Genomic DNA, 20,978 nt, shown 5'->3' with positions numbered 1-20,978 from the left:
ATGAGCTCTTTAAGGTAAGATGGTGCCTGACCATTAAGAGCTTTGTAGGTAAGAAGAATGATTTTAAATTCTATTCTGGATTTTACTGGAAGCCAATGCAGAGAAGCTAAAACAGGAGAAATATGATCTCTTTTCCTGGTTCCTGTCAGAACACGTGCTGCAGCATTCTGGATCAGCTCAAGAGTCTTAATGGACTTTTTCGAGCAGCCTGATAATAAGGAATTGCAGTAATCCAGCCTAGAAGTAACAAATGCATGGACTAGTTTTTCTACATAATTTTTAGACAGGATATTCCTGATTTTCGCAATATTACGTAGGTGAAAAAAGGCGGTCCTTGAAATTTGCTTAATGTGAGACTTAAACGACATGTCCTGATCAAAGATTTCGGCGATAGAAGTTGGAGAAATGTGGAAGCCTACAGCGTAATGTGAAAGCCTGTTTATAAAACGTCTCTGTTATAATCCACATGTTAGCCCCCACTGAAAAATAATAGGTAGGCCTAATGCCAAACAATACATGTGATATATCTGTATAGTTTCTTATGGAAGAGAGCAACATTATTATATATCAGCACTTTCCTCCTTACAGCATAACAAGGCACCAGTTAAACTTAAAATAGCCCAGAGTTTTGACAAGAAACTTTTCATTTGTTTCTTGTTTTAAGATATGTACAAGATATGTTATTAACTGATGTCATTATAACAAGAATTATTCATATGTTAACCAGAAAAAGGGGCCCCAGGGTCAAACTTAACATAAATTAATATGTTAATCCACAGCCTAGTTTTATGTATATAACACATGCATAAATTTATGCACTAAGATGCATTTTAAAATGCATAGATTTACACAGAATAAATAAATAGCTTTAGAGATAGCATCCTTTTTTTATCAATCTTGAGTTACTGCATGTATACAACTTCTATCATTAGTTTTTTTGTTTTGTTTTTTACAAAAAAATTATATTCAAGAAGTTTAAGTAAGCAGTGACAAAAGTGATAGGATAACTGTTGTATTGACTTCTTGGATAAGTTAAAGGCCAAATCTAGGGATGGGGATCGTTAATTTTTATTGATATTGATACCCTTATTGAGACTGCTTAATGATCCGATTCTTTATCAATACCACTATCGATACTTTACTATTATTTAGTGATGGTTATTTGGTAAGACCAGACCAACGGGCATGAAGTAGGCCTGCACAGTATGAGGAAAATATTCAATGTGCCATAACGTTATATATTGAGATGACATATTACTTGCGATAAATAAACATATATTGAAGTATACATATTAACTGCCTGGTTGTTTTTAATTTAATATTTTAAATACAGCTCAATGTTGTTTCTATACAACAGCAAAGTAACTCAATAACTTTATCTGACATCACAAGTAGTGAGTGACGTTTAGAAAGAATAACATCAGTCTGTATCAGTTTTTAAGACTACAGACCAGTCTGTGCTCCAGACAGACAGCTTTCTATTTAGCTTGTTTTTCACATTTGGCTGATGCCAAGCTAGCGTTAGCTGTGCTTGTATAAAACATACAAGATGAGATACTGGGGACAGAGATGATTTAATTAACCATTTCTACATGTTTAACGTTACCTTAGAGACAGGTGTATTGATAAAGTATTGTCTTTTTACTTGCGAAGGTTTTATTGCATGTACTTACAGAAACGAGTGTAGCTGTCATCCACTAACATTACAGTAGTTTGGAGCTAACTTAAGACCCATTTATACCCCTGCGTAGGGTCTACGTAGCCATGCATTTATACTTGTGCGTAGGTGTGTCCGTCATTCTGCAATTACACCCCCAAACGCTAGTCGGCAGTAGCGCTACAGCGTCCACTGTGTTGACTTTTGCAGGCCGAGCAGGCTAACGTCCGGTTTAGCGCTCCGCTAATGTAAATGGGGGTAAAATTATAAACGTGCAGCTAGTGTAGCCTTTCCAAATGTTACCGACCGAATGGATCACATTCTGAAAGTGAAACGAATCATTTCGCTCGGGTTGCGACAGTCAAATATATTGATTCACTGTGTTACAGCTGCCATTTTGTTCGCTAGTAAATGTTACTTTAAAGAGCGGGGTACGTCTAGACGGCTCGGAGGCATTGCGAGGCTACCCGGCCGACCAATCACAGAGCTTACGGTCCGCGTCGACTCGACGTGTAGTTACATTTTTGAGGAGGTGCACGTTAGGCCTACGCCGTCACCTACGCCGTCGATTTGACGCAGAAGTATAAATTGCACTTTAACCCTCACTGTAACGTTATTCCACCGCGACGGCGCAGCGTCTTGCTCTGCTGCTGCCGGTGTGTGTGTGTGTGTAGTAGCCGACAGAGAGCAGGCAGAGACTGCAGCCTGATGATTTTCTTATCTATGAGAGGCCGATTAGGGTGAAAACACTGAAAAACAGACGCACACGCACTGAAAACTGTCACACACGCACTGACAATATGCGCACATACACTGAAAACACGGAAATACTGGCACATTCACATTGACAATGTGCACATACACACTGAAAATGATCATACATGCACCAACAACAAACCAAGCACACGCACTGAAACCAGGCACAGACACACTGAAAATGTGCGCACACACATTAAAAAGGGCACACACCACCGACTGTGCGTGCACACACAGTGAAATATGTGTACATCCACATTGACAAAGTACACATACACACTGAAAATATTCACACCACACAAACTTCACACAGAGTAGGATACAGGCTACTTGTCTGTGTGTGTATCTAAGTGTGTTTCTGTGAAGTCATTTCAGTGCCTGTTTCATTGTAACAGGAAGTCACTGATGCAGCTAGCTATATATCCATGGTCAAAATACATGTAGAATGTGTATAATAAGCTCAGCAAATCATTGCATATTGTAGATCATAAAGTGAAGTGTTGTAGGTTTCATGTAAATAACGTTAAAATATCTGAAGGTGAGGAGCAAAAATTAAATGTGACATACAATAAATATCCCTCCCTGTAGGTTTAGGGATGCTGAACTAAATATATAAATATAATAAATTATTAACTGTTCATATAATTGCTTAGATAAACAATCTCTCTGAACAAGGCACTCGCACTGAAATCCATGTATCATCATGTTAGCTATGCTTTTATTTTGAAAGTTAGGACAGGAATCTAAGGCTTCTTGTTACACTACAACAGCTTCCGGGCGCACTAAAATAATTTTACACGCACACACTCAGATACCCCTGTATTTCAGTGTATATGCGCACATTGTCAGTGCGTGTAAGACAGTTTTCAGTGTGCGTGTGTCTGTTTTTTAATGTTTTCACCCTAATCAGCCTCTCATACTTGTCCATTGCGTTTCAAATTAAATCACATTTGACGCTCGAGACATAACGTTACATCATAGGAACCGCAAGTCTCGAAAGCAGTATCGATAAGTTCGAACCTTATTGATTTTCGGGTTTTGAGAAATTTTGGAACCGGATCCTTTTGGAACCGGGTCTCGATCCTCATCCCTAGCCACATCCAACCTCAAATGCTAGATCACATCTATGTAAAACTGACACACACATCTGTAGTAACGAAACAAAATGTGTAACTCATTACCAGAGTTATGCAGAACTGTTGGGAAATAGGCAATAAAGGGCTGTGAAGGCACACCAAATGGTTTCTTCCAGGGATGCAAATCCACTAGATAAGAAACTCTCCAAACACTAAATATTTCAATACTTTTATTCTTAAAAAAAACAAGCTAATTGTAATTTAACATTTCTTTCTCTAAGAACAAACAGCCATTGTTCTCTCTGTTAACGATTTATTGATTGTACCAGGTGTGGAGTGCCACTTGCTGTAAACAAAGAAACCTCCACTACATTGGCAAGTAGATAGTGGAAATTTTGTGGACTATACAGACAATATAATTTAGTGATCATTTTTCAGATGGGGCTGTTGTATACAATGAGCCATTCCAATGTACTGTAGGTTGTTCTAAGTAGCAGTCCACAGCTGCTGCTACTTATCCAATAAGTGACTGAAAAGTCCACAAATCAGTCTTTTGACACATACACCCCTTGTTTTAATAATTACAGTAAGTTAAAAAAAATTTATTTTCTTATTGCTGCAGTCGATTCTGGAAAAGAGTTGCTTTCCCCTTTTTAGGATATTTCCCCATATTTAAGATTATAAAATGCAGTGGGATTTCTTGGGTTGTAAAAAATAATATGCCCCTCCTACTGTAAGTGTGATTCTTCTCATTACAGGTTTACTGCCTCATGTATTTCAAAATTCTTCCTAGAGCACATACACTAATGACACATCTACTGTGGTCACTAACAGAATAATCTCAGCATGAAATAACATTTAATCAGTTTGTATAAATGAGCCATTTACAATTTGACCAATTGTTAATGCCATAGCCTAATGTCTTCTTTTTCTTGTTACAAATATGACACTTGCTATAACAACATACTTGTCTTGTTGTTAACAATGAAACTTTATCGCAAGCTTCTACCTTTAATTGGATGTTTCATTTTGCAGTTTCCAAAACAAGCATGATAAAGCATAAATGCAGATGGCTATTACTAAGCAAGAAATCAGAGGTTTCAAATCAGTTTATTTCTTCATGAATAAAATACTAGAACAGTCTTTAAAAGTTTGAGGCACTTTGAAGTATGACAACAGTGAAGGCAGGATTAAATATTTTAGAAAACATACTGCTCTGATGACATGAATGAAAAACTTAACATGCCTAGACATAAGGTTATATAGCTAAGGATGGGGTTTCTACTGTAGCCTATGTGTATACTCTATGTTCCCAGATGTAAAGCATGCATCATCTGCTTCAGATTGCAGAAAATCAGTATTTAGTAAAGAAAATAATCAGATTTTCTATTCACTTGCTTCTATCCCATCAAATGTGACACTGCAAGGCTTTGGAAAATATAGAATAGATAAATGCTTTGCACGCAACAACTGAAGAGATCATCACGCTAAGCTGATGTTTACCAAAATAGCCTACAGTGACACAGCCTTGTTTCATTACCTTTATCAAAAAATTTCACATTTAATTTTCTTCTCATCCACACTACATCCAAAAATACTTCCCCAAATATCAAACATGCATCTTTCCATCAACAATCATCGTTCTTCAGAAATGAGTCATTGTGCATTTGTACAGTGTTTTCTTTTCACTGCATTTTCAAATTTGGATTGAAATTTGGTATAATCATACACTTCTGAAAGTTAGATTTCTTCAAATTAATCCAGTTCATTGGCAGTCAAGGGTAGATCAGATAAATAGCTCAAAGCAGTCTGTTTATACTTTGACATTTTAGCTGGAATTAGAGATGTTTAACTAAATAAGCGCATGTTAACCATGTCCAAAAGCTGTGGCAAGGACAAAAAGACACCACAGAAACAAAGGAGATTTATGATACTGGATTTGATAATTTCTTCACGTGTGTTTTGTTTTTTACTCCCCAAAACTATGTACTGAATTCCTTGTGTGATTGAATTTTCAGTTGTTATTGTCCAAGGTCGCATCTCTCACACACACACATCCTCCAGCTGTGTCACAGTGCAGTTCCGGAGTCTAAAGAGTTTTTAATATTAATTTACTAAATTTGATTTATCTCTAGATCCAGACAGACGTCTTTCCATTTTTCACAATGGTTGCAGCCTTGTCCGTGGCTGATTTCGGCCTTGCTCCTTGTTTCTCCTGGACTGTGTTGACTCGATTTTGCTCTGCCATGGTGCCCCCAGATACAGGACTACTGGTTCTGGAGGTTTGCTGGTTGTTTTTGGTCTGATATGTTTGAAAGGCCATATCAAGCTGTTCTTGAGCGACCCGTAGGTGCCGGTGTAGGCTTGCCAAATCAGAAGGGATGTTCTCATCTGGGCTGGTGCACTGCTGCTCCTGGGCCACATTGGCTACGTTCTGCTCATGGGTGATGAGGCTGTTGGGGATCCTGCTAGGTTTGTCTGTCTTCATCACAAGGTTGTACCCCGGTGGGGAGGATGGGATGTTGCGAGAAAACGGGTATCCATATGACGTCCGTCGGCCCTGGTTCCTCTTCATGCGAAGCGTGTCCCGAAAGGTGCCAATTCCCAAGTGCAGCATCTCACACACATTTAGCACTAGACAAAGACAGCTTACCACATACATGATGAGGAGGAAGATTGTTTTCTCTGTGGGCCTGGAGATGAAACAGTCCACTCTGTGTGGACAGGGGACCCTGTTGCACACATATGAAGGACTAACTCGAAAACCATATAGGAGGTACTGTCCTGCAAGGAAAGCGATTTCAAAAATAGCTCGTGACATGAGCTGAAGGACATAGATTCTCATCAGGCCTTCTTCCATAATTCTTCGGCGGCCATCATGTTTTGGTGGGCCTTTGCTAGTGCTGCTCACTGGTTCAGGCTTTGCCTCCTGGACTTCCAATGTATCCTCATAGATCATGGGCTCTGCATCGTCATCTTCATTCTCCTCTAAGACATCCTCCAGATGGTGGCTCTCTCTCCATCTGTGTGTGTGAGAAGGAGGCTTTTTGCGGAGCCTGTGGTGCTTCCGGCGCTCCTCGTCTGAACTTCGGGCTATCTTATGGATGGCGTAACCCAAGTACATAATAGAAGGAGTGGAGATCATGATAATCTGGAAGACCCAGAAGCGGACATGCGAGAGAGGGGCAAAGGCATCGTAGCATACATTGTCACAACCTGGCTGCTTGGTGTTGCAGGTGAACTTGGTCTGCTCGTCCGAATAGATGGACTCGCCTCCAACCGCTGTGAGCACAATGCGAAAGATGATGAGCACTGTCAGCCACACTTTCCCCACAAACGTGGAGTGGTTGTGGATCTCTTCCAGGAGACGAGTGAGAAAGCTCCAGCTCATGTTGCTCTAACAAGCTTTTCAACTAGAATCTGTAAAGACAGAATAAAGAATTCATAAAGGGATTCACAGTGAATATTACTTTGTAGTACTATGTTGTAACTGTATATTCTTACAGTTCCATTCCTTGTATCAAATACCTGTGGCAAATCCAGACTAGGGCTGCAACTAACGATTACATTCATTATTGATTAATCTACCAAACATCATCTGTAAGATGTCCCAGAGCCTAAGTCTTCTCTTAACATATCAGATATCTTATTTTGTTTGACTACCACTCCAAAAACCTAAAGATATTCAATTAACTATCATAGAAGACTAATAAGATCAGAAGATAATCACATTTGAGAAGATGAAACTGGATGATTCTTGGCCTTTTTGACCAAAAAATGACATAAATTATTAATTGAATATCAAAATACTTGCTAATTTATTTTCTCTCAATCAACAAATTGATGAATCACGAACCATTTCAGCTCTAATCCTGTGTGGACCTATTTGAAATGCTTTTTCAAAGGGTAACAAGGACATTTTTCACTGTTATTCTTTAATTCTTGGGTTCAATTGAATGATACAGAAAACCCTGTAAGGATGCTTTTTTTGTTTGCAGCTCTTAGTTTTAATCAGCTCTAAATCTTACTGTAATCTGCACAGTAGGACTTCTTCATTTAGAGGAGACCTTCATTTTCAATTGATTGCACAGCCAAACACAAGACAATGGCTTGTGTTGATTGATGTCATTACGTAGCTTGAAGTCATTCAGTCACCCTACATAAACACGCACCGTGTAGTATTTCTTATATTCCATTCTAACAGATTGAAATGGTTTGTGCAATGGTAAAAATAGCAAAGGCAAGATTAAAACAAAAAGAGGAAAGCACTTCCGACATACACAAACTCACCAGCACCAGCAATCATTTTGATTATAGCTTTGACCCAAGAACAGTACAAGAGCGTGACAGACTACAAACACAAATTGAAACTGACACAGCTCTGAATGTATGAAAAGCCCATAGTGCCACTTCAGAAACATACTGTACTCTATGTTTCAACCGTTTCAACACGTCATGCTAAGGGACATGCAGACACACACACACACACACAAACAGATGACGTGAAACCTCGGTGTCATATTGTCTTCACAGTCAGAGTCACTGCTGACTCTGTGAGGTGAATGAAGCTTCAATGTGGAGACAGGGTAGTGCTCCTGACCCATTCATGGGGCAGAGCTGCAGAGTTCATGTTGATCTCATGACTGCGGCACTGTGTTCCCTGGTGTGGGATGTGCCATCTCCCCTGCCATCTGAGTGAACAGGAGAGGCTTGTTGCTCAGCCACAAGGCCTCCCCTCCAGATCCAGCACTGTTGACGCTGGGGAGGGGACAGATGGCACCTATGGTGGGCAACTCATGTTTGCTCCGGGATGGCATGACAGGAGGGCCGCTACACTGAGAATTTACACTGAAGTTTGAATGAATCTGTTGTGTATCATAGCGTCAACATTATACCTTAACATTTAAGTGTTATGGGATATCCGCCTGTTGTTGATGTGTTTTACAGCGTGTTATGTTGATTGTGCTGCCTTGTTTGTCTTTAATTTTTGCTGCTGCCATTTTAAGCAGGTCTGCCCTTGAAAATAGAATTCTAAGTGGGACTTGCCTTTAAAACATGTATATGTCTACTTTAGACTAAGTGAATCTTAGATTCATAAGGTTTTGCTTAATATGTGTCTGCTGAGAAATTACACAAAACAACGTACTCCAAGACATTTTTCCTTTATATTATTTTTTAAAATAGGGCCACATGCAGGTATAAATGTTTCCAACTGACCTATAGCTGACCTTATTTTAACTACAGAGTTATTAATGTTACACATGTTTAAATGCATTAAATACATTCTCTTGGTATTTTTAAATTCCACAAAATGGAGCCAATTTTAAATAGAAGTATACTACAAATGGATACTTCGAGGGTAAATTAGAGGAACAACATTTTAGTTGACCAATTATAGAACTGTGTATTTCATCATAAATGCAAGTGCAGGCCTATATTTTGACATTATTAAACATGCATCATGTTGTTGGATATAAATATAACTATAGCTTCTTATAGCATTGGTTCAATTGCTTTACCTTTATAGCAGAATATTCATATTTGAAAGACTGCAATGGCATGAAATTATATGTTCCACAGGGTTTATTCAGACACAGGACCTCACAATTTCACTGTAACACAACGTGCATCTACAATCATGTGTCAGGATAGTTGAACAGACAGTTTCTTTAGCAGAAAGTCAGTAAATGAAACAACCCACCTGGAAAAGTTGCACATGCATTTCCCATCCTGAAGGTCTCCTCTGCCCTCTCTAGATATCCCCTGCACAGTCTGATCCATGGAATACCACCTCCATCCTAATGTCCTGGCCTTTTTCCGTCTTAAAAACGAGAACCAGTGGCGGAGCTTATTAGACTAGACTTTCTATTTATCCTGTTTTCCCACTCTGTGAAGAAGTGAGGTCTCACCGCTGTGAATGCCTCACATTCTGGCTTGTGTCTGGTTTCTATTACACCAGCCTTCTGCCCAAGAAGGAAGTATAAAAAACAGAGAGGCAGAAAAAAAATCCTCCTCTGGCAAATGACCCTCATCCGAGGGTTCAGACTTGAGGATATAGTACTGCAGCTTGAAATGAACACCCAGCTGAGGGAGCGTGTTAATCGCAACACAGTCAACCTCCCCCAATGCTCATGTGCAACATTTGCAACACAGATGATGAGGGTCTCTCTCTCTCTCTGTTTCTCTTATTTGGTCTCTCTCCCCCCCTAAATGTCTCCATCTGTCTACTGTATGTATCCCAGCTTCCTGCAGGTAAACATCTTCATGCTTCTAACCATTTACACAACAGCAGTAGCTCAGAAAAAAAGGTGACGTATAGAGTCGTGGCACACTTCACACTTATTTGTAAAAATGCAAAAGGTCATTAAAACATCCACACCTCTTCCTCTCACTCTCTATGTGTCTCAAGCACACACATCAACCACAACAAATGCAGGTTGGCAACCTTTATATTCTATTATCTGTCTTATTTACAATTACATAACAGTTTACAGTGGGTGACAGTTATGAAAAAGCAACTTTGGGGAGACAAAGACAGGGAGTTTAAGGAAAGAAGTGTCACCAAGACAGAAGCCACCTTGCCTCAGTGCAGATCCGCTAGAATGTAACCAGCAAGTACGCTCAGTCATATCGAGTGTCATAATATTTAGTTCCTCCATCCAGGCAGATGGCCAGATAACAGAGCAGTGGACAGGTTGCAATCTGCACTATAGCTACACATCTTTTCTAGCTTGATGTTTATACTTCAAGCTTTCACCTCGGCCTGCCGAGCGCAGTAGCACACGTTGTTACTTAAGGCATGTGATGGATTTTTTTCACATAACAGCAAGAGCAGCTGTGTGTGGACATAAGTATCTATCTCTCTCTCTGTCTCTCTCTCTCTCACATTCACGCACACACACACATACACACACTTCATTGTATTTTTTCAAAGCCTGAAATGACATGACAAAGTACAGATGAGGAGGAGATTCATGCAAGATTAAAATCGGAAAGGAATTTCTCCATGTCTTTATTCTATGTGCCAGACCTTGCTGTCAAGTTTGGGAAGGGATCTAAACTCAACTACTTTTAATAGAGGACAGATAAACGTGTTAGTGTCTGGCTTGCTTTAATGAAATGTGTCTGCTCATTGTCACAGTGACCATATTATTATAATGTTACTTTCACAAGGCCCTCAATAACCCATAGTTATTACCTGTATACAGCTATAAAGCGAAGAATAACGTTCAACAACATTGGTAAGGCCTCAATCAATCAGATCTCAGTTTTAAAACAGTTCCTTAAAATTAAAAGTAAAAATATTTATTTCCTTTGTCTATTGTAAGAATATTAGTCTGTCTTTAGCCAGAGCAAAGACAAATGCAGCAAGACACGTAAAAAATGAGACAGGACAAGCACTTCATAAGTCTTTGCATTTAGATATTATTCTGTAGTGTATTCTTATGGTGTAAAGAAAGCTCTGAGAGCCAGCCATCTGGGCCTGCAGGATCCATCTTCCAGAGGCCTCGCCTTCAAGGCTCCCCTCTCAGTCTGACTGAGGAGATGTGGCGTAGTGAGCACCCCTGGTGCAGCACTGAGGAAAATGAGACAGGGGATGCTGCTGGAATGACTAGAGCATTTGGGATTTGGACATGTGCTATCCCTAAGGGACAAATAAGCACGTGTTTTTAAGTTGCAGTGCATTCCTCTCCATCCAAAATCTTCACATCGTCCAAAGACACAGATGGTCCAGTGAAGACGGTTCATAAGTGAATATTCATCTAAAAGTCAAATAGAGTTTATATGGTTGGGATTTACAATTAACACTCTGCTTCACTGTAATTGCAGGTATTGTTTATATACCTACAGTATGTCTATATATTTTGTATCTTATATAAGATGTTTATCTATTATATTAAATTCACAGACCTGTTTTTATAGAGTTCTGTGTGTAATATTGATTAGGTTAAATGCGGTGATAAAAGTAAAATAGATAAGATTTCTTTTCAACTGTTGTTTTCCATCTTTAACTTGGCCTAAAATAACATTATTTTATTTTCATTTCTGGTTCTTCCAAGGACCAGGTTTTACGTCACACTCAAATTAAACAAGGTATTACTTTACTAATTTATCATTACTTACTTTATTACAATCTATCCATGTCTTTTATATCAGTCAGGGATACCGTTTTTTTTTTCTTTTTACAAAAAGGGAAATATGAGACAATAGATTTGGTTTCCTTTTTCCAAAAATGAATTTTGTCTTTGAAACGGAGCTAAAATATTTAAGTTGCACAAATTACTTCAAGCAAAAACAGAAGTGCAGAAATGCATAAAGTCAAACCAAACCAATGACTGTCTGGTTTTGTTGTTGTTCCTGTCTCCTCAGACAATTCAGGCTATTCTGGCTTTGGGAAACTGTGGTTCATGTTGATAAATATTGATTGGACTGCCCAGAGCCAGGAAAATATTACAGTATTCCCCTGTTAGACATTGCTTGACATTGCTCTTGTCACAAGGACTGGCATCATGTGACAGCCAAAAGAAAGTGTTTAATATTCATTAGGTTAAAGTTATATTTAGCGTTGAAAGCGTTTTCAATTGTGGTAGCATCTGTGAATTACGAACAACTTTCACGAAAATCTAACATGACAGCTGACGAATAAACAAAGTTTTTCCGACCTTCAAGACAAAATAAGTGAAAAATATTCATAAAAACTGCTATGGTGCACTTGCTGTATGAGGTCTTCAGACATTTATCGGATTTTTTTAATGTATGTCAATCGCCGAAATATTTTACTGGAATGACTGAATTTTCAGTCCCAGACAGTTTCACCTTTTAAGAGGTCACTGGGAGCTGTGAGGGTTTGCAGCATAGCCGAGTGTTGAAATGATGCAACATGGAGGAGTGAACATCTCGACAACTCTCCTTGGCCGCCGCCAATGTCATCACAAGAGTTTTTATCCACATGTATTTACTGAACAAAGTTGATGTGAGCAGACTGGGGGCTGTGGAGGTCTGTGTTTATGTAACAGATCAAGCTCCACCATGTGACTTGGACCCCCCCCCCCCCCCCCCCCCCCCCCCCCCCCCCCCCCGCCCCTTCCCCAAGAGAAAAGAGTGACACAAGACACCAGAGCAAAAACATGCAACTTGGTGCATGTACTCCTCCTCTCTCCCATCTCTCCTACTGCTATCATTAAACTGTTCTCACCAGGCTGTGGGGGGCTATCCCATAGGCAGCCTGAGAGTGGTGGCAGTCCCATCTCATTTGTTCATTTTTCTCCCAGTTTCTCAGCCGAGCCTATCCTACCCCCAGGGTGACTGCGTCCCGTGCCAGTTTTACTAAGGCCACTGAAGCGACTGAGATGAAGAGCCTTGAGGTGGATGCCAGCAACTTCCCTCAGCCTGGGCTCTGCGTCTCCTGCATATGAGCAAAGCAACTTGTATTGAGTTTGCATTACACTATTTTAAAACTGCACTCACAAGACAATGGAGACTTGTTTTCAAAGCTGATGTATGTTAGTTCAGTTGCTAAAAATTAGGCACCCAACTACTGCTCTAATAAACAAACTTCAAGCTTCAATTGTCAGGTATTCAATCCTATCCTAAAAATATTTAACATAACAGGTACGTTATACATCTGGACTCTATTGGACAATATTTTAATATCCTAAAAGTAGATCAGATGTTGCCTGTTTCCTGTCCCACAAGGAGAGTCCATTTTACTGTCCTTAAATACTCCAATCATTCTGGTAGTAAATATTTGCCACTTAAAACTCATGAGGTACTGTGCTGACCTATAGAGCAGATATCAAGAGCTCAAAACATGAGTTTTGAGTCTTATTTATGTTTATGTGTTTATGAGTCGGACATTATAAAGCATTGCATCCGTGTTTCCTCACCCAATTAGATATTTCTGTCATAATAAACACTCTGATATGAGGTGACTTTTTGCCAGTTTTCATCAGTGTGCCAGTTATATTTTTCACAAAAAAGTTGTGCAAACCAGGGTTTTTGTAATTTACAGTGGCCACTGCACATGGATTACATGATACACTAAAGCGCCATATCATGTTTGGCCTTTGTCAGAACTATCTTCACCGCAATAAGTATCATTTTCTAATTTGGGTCACAGATGTACCTTAAATTAAAAACAGATGTTTTTTATATCAAGACTAATGATAATGTATGTCCTTGAATTTATGTTTTAAAATTAGATAAAATAAAACATGATGTATAGTTAGATAGACAGATCACTATTTGCCATAAATGTTTTTTACACTAACTGGTAGATGATGTTTTCCTCCAGGGCAGTAAAATCCAACACACAGCCATCCAAACAAACAAAATAACAGCAGTTTGCTAGCAGAGCTGGAGGGCCTTAATCTTTGATGTTATCTTGTCTTAACTGGCCATGTCATGGGCTGATCTGGGGCAAGCCCAAAGGAGCAGCAGACCTAGTCAGGGTCATTTGAACTAGCAGAGATATATGTTTACCACAGTTCCTTCCTTCCAGATGCCTTTGTGCCATTGCCCTTCTCCAACTCAGTGAGCTCCAGACACTGGTAGCAACGCTGCAGGACCCCCAATGGTAACAGCAATATACCATCTCTCTTTGGTATTCACGCAACAAAAGCTCTGATCAAATCTGAAAATGTGCACATGCTGTAACAGTGTACTAGTTGACACATGACACATTTAATGCTCGGCTATTAAGCCAGTGAAATTGCAAAGAAAAGGCGATCTGCAGAGCAAGGCACAGCTTGGGCAAAATATGAATCTTAAAGGACATTAGGAGATGATGTAATATACACAGTGAATATTTTCTGTAGGCCTATTCATTAATGAGCAAAAAAACACCTGCTTTTGAATACAAATTTATCAGTGTAGTTAAATATATTTTCGCTTTGAGAGCCTACATTAGCTTGAAGCTCATGTACTTTTCTCCACTTTTGTCAGTGGACATTTTAATCCACAAGATGGCAATCATGTATTTAATAAAAAAAGACTCCTAATGAACTTACACAAACCTTCTGAAAACGTGCTTGACTTTAACAGTCACACTCTGAGGTTAATGACCTGTTTAGAATGTTAACATAGATGATAACATTCCTGATATTGGGAGTAATGACCCTGTTGTCGTAACATCAGATGAAAAACATGAAAAGAAAGCTCAATCATTTACAGAACTTAAAGTTTAGTTTTTTAAGAGACTAAATGCAACTAATTAGGATGACTGAGAGCAGTAGTGTTTAGAAAAAACACTGGAATTATCTCAGTGGTATGGTGAACTACAATATGGAACACATACTTTCACTAGAAAATTTAAACAACTACAGCTACCAATCTCAACAACTATGCACATGTAAGCTACACCAAAAGGGTGGTTATGCTGTAGTCTCATTGTTTCAGGCTTTGAGGACTGCTTTCCAGTTAAAATGCTTGTACTTTTATCACTGGTAAATTGTCTTATTTATTTGTTATTCTTATTTATTATAAAACACCTGCTTAATTATCTTTAGTTTTAAGTATATTTTGCTTTATAGAGAAAATAGCATTCAAATGTTTTCAATGGTCAACAAGAACATATCCATTTGAGCCTCTGTGGCAATGAGACTGTCTCCGTTTCTTGAGATTTCCGTAACTTATTCGGGCGGAGAGAAGATACAGTAGCTCAGTGCTTGTACCATAATTTTCAAGAATATAAAACTAAGTACCAACACAATATGAGACAACAATACAAAGTGAGACAAAGGTCAGCTGCATTCAAAACTAAACCTCTCAGCACAGCATTAAACCCCGCTGTTTAACCACCCTCTATTAATTTTAAACCTATTTATTTTCTGATACTAGACTTAAAGATTTGTTGTATGACCTTCTACATTTCGAGTTGAATTAAAATGATCGTGAAAAAAATAAAGCCTTTGTTTATGTATATTAAGCAAAGAACTGCATAGTAGGAAATTCTTTAGCGTTTCACAGCACCATAGTGGAAAAAAGGACAATGTAAGGCTGTACCTACCTGTCCATGTGGATAAACTGGAGCTTATTCTACGCTTTATGGTAGGTCATCCTGGGCGGGCATCCAGAGGCATCGTTTCACTGTTCAGGCTCAGAAAAAGGATGAGTGAGACAATGGGTCATTTTTCTTCAAAACCCCTCACCACCAAGTACAGGCAGGACACTCAGGAGACCAGCATCCTGCCAAAGGCCCCATTGTTCCCCAGTCTGTCCGCCTGCTTTGCCATGACCACTGACTGTTTATTTATTTAATTCAGGATGACTCCTACTACAAACCCATTCATTTGCCCAGAAATGAAAAGCCTTGCTTTTCCTGATTTAGCTGTGTGAGGGTGTGTGTGTGTGTGTGTGTTCGTACATGACATTTAAGATTACTAACAAAGCTGTCACCAGCTATCCACATCATTCCCAACACAATTAGCAGAGGGGACTCAAGTGTGAGATTTGGACTTGAGTCCAACTTAAGTCGCACACAGTGCCTTCAGACCCGACTTGAGACTCGTCCTCGCGGCCACACGTGAGAGAGGACAGCGAACACCGGCAGCTGCTGCATGCCATTCAACTTCATACAACAAGGCCCAAACAAAGAAGCCCTGAATGCAAAATATGTTAGTAACCATGTTTAGCTCAGCATTGGCCATATACAATAGATTTATTCAGTTTACGTTACGCTGACTGCCATCACGTTGATTATTAACGTCGGCTGCAAATAGGTTACAGGTTTATTGTTGATCAATGTAACTTTACAGTTTTATTTAGTAAGGCCATAACGATACACTGGTTTGAGAGTCTTGGGGATGTGTTGACTTACAGTAGTTTAAAAGCTGTGATTAGTTGTAGACACATTGTACATTAGCCTACATGATTGTGCTCTGTGAAATACAGGATACAGGTTTATTGTTGATCATGTTACATTACAGTTTTATGTAGTTAACGTTACACTGGGTTTGAGAGCCTGCGGTTGGTGTTGACCTACAGTAGTTAATGAGAGATTATGATAGCATGATTTGTGTATTACTCAGGGTAACCAAAATTATTGTGTTTTGTTATATTGATCTCTGATCTATTTTATAGGAAGAAGTTTATATTAAACTAGACTGGATATGTGTGTTTTTGGAGAAGGGAAGTTACAGGGAGTCTCTGCATGATCAGATAAGGAGACCTGAACAAGAAAACAGGCAGATGTGGGAGGGGTGGTCTGGAATGTAGCACCAAAGATCAGATCTCCAAGATATCTCATTTCAGGGACTACTGTCGTAGTCTGCCCAGCAACAGCATGGTGATTCGTGGAATCGGATGACGAAACATTGGGGGCAGAGGATGTGGGCCAATCATCCACTGACCTACACTTTTGTTTTATGGCTTAACGATGTATACTGGGATGTATACTGGGTCAGGGAGAGATAACGGGTCAGACTTCATGAACTGACCCAGCTTGTTGGTGGTCAGGGAATTAAGGAAGACTCAAATCCCAGAGCTCTGGAAGTTTATTCATTTACTTGTAATAAAACTGATTAATTTTGACCAAAAACACCTTCTTCTATTGCTTCATTAAAGAACACATAGGACCAAGGACTACACATAGTTTAAAAAGGGTAATTTAAAGTCACGGCCCAACATTAATAGGCGGTCATTAATTGCATTGCACATTACATGGTTGTGCTCTGTAAAAGAAAAACAGGTTACAGTTACAGAATCCTTTATAGTGAAGCAGTTTTATAAGCAGCCTGGTTTGAGCGCAGCAAGTGATACAACATTCATTAAAAGTTGAGAAGAGAGTTGAGACTTGACTTGGACTCTTACTCAGTGACTTGAGATTTGACTTGGACTCTAGCTCAAAGACTTATGAGCATCTCTGCAATTTAGTTAACCTCCACGGCATTTTTGGGTTTAAGTACACATTTTATTATTTTCTTTGCCATTTCTAAAGGTTATTTTCAAGGCCAAAAAGCTTGTGTAAAGCTTTCCCTCAGCTGGATGCAGAGGGCTGTTTGTTGTTTTTGTCAGCTGATGGAAATATGGCATGACAGCTCTTTTTCTTGATATGCCATGGTGTTGTGGTGGCAGCCCGGCTGACTGTGCCACCGTCCCTTAATAAAACCTGTTTAAACCTGAGCGTTGCGTTTGGGTCCGTTCTGTCGTGACTCACAACACCATGGCATGCCAAAAACCTGATGATCACAAAAGATTTGATAGTCTTTTTTTGGTATTATGTTTGACCTCTTTTTGTATCACAAATGTAGTGACTGTATGAAATTAATGTTGAACTTACATGTAGAGAAAGTAGAGCTTGTACTATATCATAGTAATTAATTTAGAATGTATTCATACTTGGAATATACCCCAAAGTGTTCTAAATACAACCAACTCTGTAAAACAATAATACAAACTCTGGTTATCCTCTGCCTTCAGGTTCACTGACTATCAGATTCTACTCCAGTCTCCAAGCGTGCTAGCCAGCTCTCCCAGCAAAGCATCCGTCTGGACTTCAACCCCCTTACCTCTGCCCTTCTTGCAAGCCTGCCACTCTATTTCTATCTAACTGGCCAGACTTGAGTCTGCTCTTGTGTTCAGCCTGGATTGCTGACACACACAAGCCTTTCACAGTTTAAGCAAACCGCGAACTTCCAAAATGTAAGGATGATGACGATGGTGATGATGACAATAATAATAATAGCTTTATTGGTATAGCAACAACAAAGTGCTTTACGGCAATCAATTTAAAACACAGACAAGCCAAATAAAAATCAGTATCAAAACAAGTCAATGTGCAATTTAGGGAAAAATTTGTTACACATCACAGTGGTTTGAGTTCAATAAATAAAACAAATCAATACACAAATAATAAAGAAATAGTACATTGGATAAAGGTTTGAGAAACAACTGGCTGAGCAAATGGCCACCAATTAAAACATTAATGTGGTTGGTCTGTCTGAAGTCCATTGAAAGTGTGCCAAGAACGGTTATTCAACAGTTGTTTCCTGGTGGACGTCCAGTTTCACGAAGAATCAGTATTTGAGATTATTTTATTTGTGACAATATGACTGAAAAAATACTTCTCTGGCACACACTGATGAAAAAGTGAACAAATTTGATAGTGAGGTTTAATGATTTACAATATTGCAGAAGTTAGTATTCACTGCAGGATTATAACAGGGTTTTCAGTTTTAAGATGGAAAGAAACACCTCAGATTGAGGGCATTGTTTCATTCATTACATTTGAATAAAGTCCACTATAGAGCAGACTAAGTCTTTGAAAATGTAATGTCAAATGTTGTTCTCATTTTCATTGTCACATAGTTACAAATTGGCATTTTAATCTTATTTTTGACTTAAAAAGACCATGAACACATGGACATGTAAATGCAATAGACTGGGGGCGCTGTTTCACTTATTGCATTTGAATATAGTCCACTATAGAGCAGACTAAGTCTTTGAAAATCAAATGTCAAATGCTGTTTCCATTTTCATTTTAATATGGTCCTAGAATGCTCACACAAGTATGTGAAAATGAAAATGATTGCATTTTCATATAAATTATTACCTAAATAACACATACAGATGTGAAAAATGATAATGTTATTGTGGGATTACATTTTCATTTTCAAGTTTGCATGATAATTTTAATTTTGTCCCCTATATTCAATTCAATTCAATTCAATTTTATTTATATAGCACCAAATCACAACAACAGTTATCTCACAGCGCTTTTCATAAAAGAGCAGGTCTAGACCATAATCTATGATGTTATTTACAGAAGCCCAACAATTCCCACCAAGAGCAAGCACTAGGCGACAAAGGCAAGGAAAAACTTCCTTTTAAGAGGCAGAAACCTCGAGCAGAACCATGGCTCAGGGTGGGCGGCCATCTGCCTCTACCGGTTGGGGGTGAAGGGGGGAGAGAGAGAGAGAGAGAGAGAGGGAAAGAGAGAGAGAGAGGGCAGGAGAGGAACAGAGAGAAAAAGAGAGGGAGGGAAGGAGAGAGAGGGGTGGGAGGCAGCCTACACAATATACACACAGAGGTACAGACGGTAAAGGTGATGTTGCTATAGACTAAATGACTAAATGAAAAATGGTATAGATATGTATAGTAGTGTTAATGATAATAATCGTAATGTTAATGATTATAATAACAATAATAACAATAGGACTAGTAACAACAGTTGTTGTGGCAGAGGGTGTCGAGCAGGAACATGGAGGCAGCAGGTGACTCGCAGCCACAGATCCAGACTCCACAACTCCAGAGCCAGAAACACCTGCAGGAAGTGATAGGAGGAGAGAGGAGAGGGACGAGAAAGCACAAGACTACCGGAAAGGGGAGAAGTTGAGTTAGTAACATGCAATAATGGGATGAGGTTGCATACAGAGGGAGAGAAAGTAGAGGAGAGAGGAGCTCAGTGCATCATGGGAAATCCCCTGGCAGTCTAGGTCTATAGCATCATAACTAAGGGATGATTCAGGACTCAACTGAGCCAGCCCTAACTATAAGCTTTATCAAAGAGGAAAGTCTTAAGCCTACTCTTAAATGTGGAGATGGTGTCTGCCTCCTGAACCCAAACTGGAACCTGGTTCCACAGGAGAGGAGCTTGATAGCTGAACGCTCTGGCTCCTAGTCTACTTTTGGAGACTCTAGGAACCACAAGTAACCCTGCATTCTGGGAGCGCAGTGCTCTGGTGGGGTAGTAAGGTACTATCAGCTCTTTAAGATAAGATGGTGCCTGACCATTAAGAGCTTTGTAGGTAAGAAGAATAATTTTAAATTCTATTCTGGATTTTACTGGAAGCCAATGCAGAGAAGCTAAAACAGGAGAAATGTGATCTCTTTTCCTGGTTCCTGTCAGAACACGTGCTGCAGCATTCTGGATCAGCTCAAGAGTCTTAATGGACTTTTTCGAGCAGCCTGATAATAAGGAATTGCAGTAATCCAGCCTAGAAGTAACAAATGCATGGACTAGTTTTTCTGCATAATTTTTAGACAGGATATTCCTGATTTTAGCAATATTAAGTAGGTGAAAAAAGGCGGTCCTTGAAATTTGCTTAATGTGAGACTTAAACAACATGTCCTGATCAAAGATAACTCCAAGATTCCTCACAGTGGTGCTGGAGGCCAGGGCGATGCCATCAAGGGAAACTATATCTTTAGATAATGCGTCATAGAGGTGCTTAGGCCCCAGAACAATAACTTCAGTTTTTTCTGAGTTTAATATTAGAAAATTACAGGTCATCCAGGTTTTAACATCCTGAAGGCACATTTGAAGTTTAGCTAACTGGTGAGTTTCGTCTGGCTTGATCAATAGATATAACTGAGTATCATCTGCATAACAATGAAAGTTTATGTTCCAGTCTCTGCAATAGGATCTGATAGTCAATGGTATCAAATGCAGCACTAAGATCTAATAAAACCAGTACAGAGACAAGTCCTTTGTCTGATGCAATAAGGAGGTTGTTAGTAATTTTCACCAGTGCTGTCTCTGTGCTATGATG

At 39.3% G+C, this 20,978-nt stretch overlaps 1 protein-coding gene across 1 annotated transcript; it reads right to left on the bottom strand.

Moving 5' to 3' along the window:
• Positions 1 to 4,580: 4,580 nt before the first annotated feature.
• On the bottom strand, positions 4,581 to 15,582 carry gjc2 (gap junction protein gamma 2). Its single transcript, XM_046051735.1, has 2 exons — positions 15,497 to 15,582; positions 4,581 to 6,909 (listed from the first exon to the last, which is right to left on the bottom strand). The coding sequence occupies exon 2, from the start codon at positions 6,878 to 6,880 to the stop codon at positions 5,621 to 5,623; it is 1,260 nt and encodes a 419-aa protein (XP_045907691.1). The 5' UTR covers positions 6,881 to 6,909; positions 15,497 to 15,582; the 3' UTR covers positions 4,581 to 5,620.
• Positions 15,583 to 20,978: the final 5,396 nt, after the last annotated feature.

Source organism: Micropterus dolomieu, linkage group LG06 (genome assembly GCF_021292245.1).
Source record: "Micropterus dolomieu isolate WLL.071019.BEF.003 ecotype Adirondacks linkage group LG06, ASM2129224v1, whole genome shotgun sequence".
Taxonomy (NCBI): domain Eukaryota; kingdom Metazoa; phylum Chordata; class Actinopteri; order Centrarchiformes; family Centrarchidae; genus Micropterus; species Micropterus dolomieu.
Note: the sequence above shows the minus strand (reverse complement) of the source record. Positions and strands in the feature narration are given on the sequence as shown.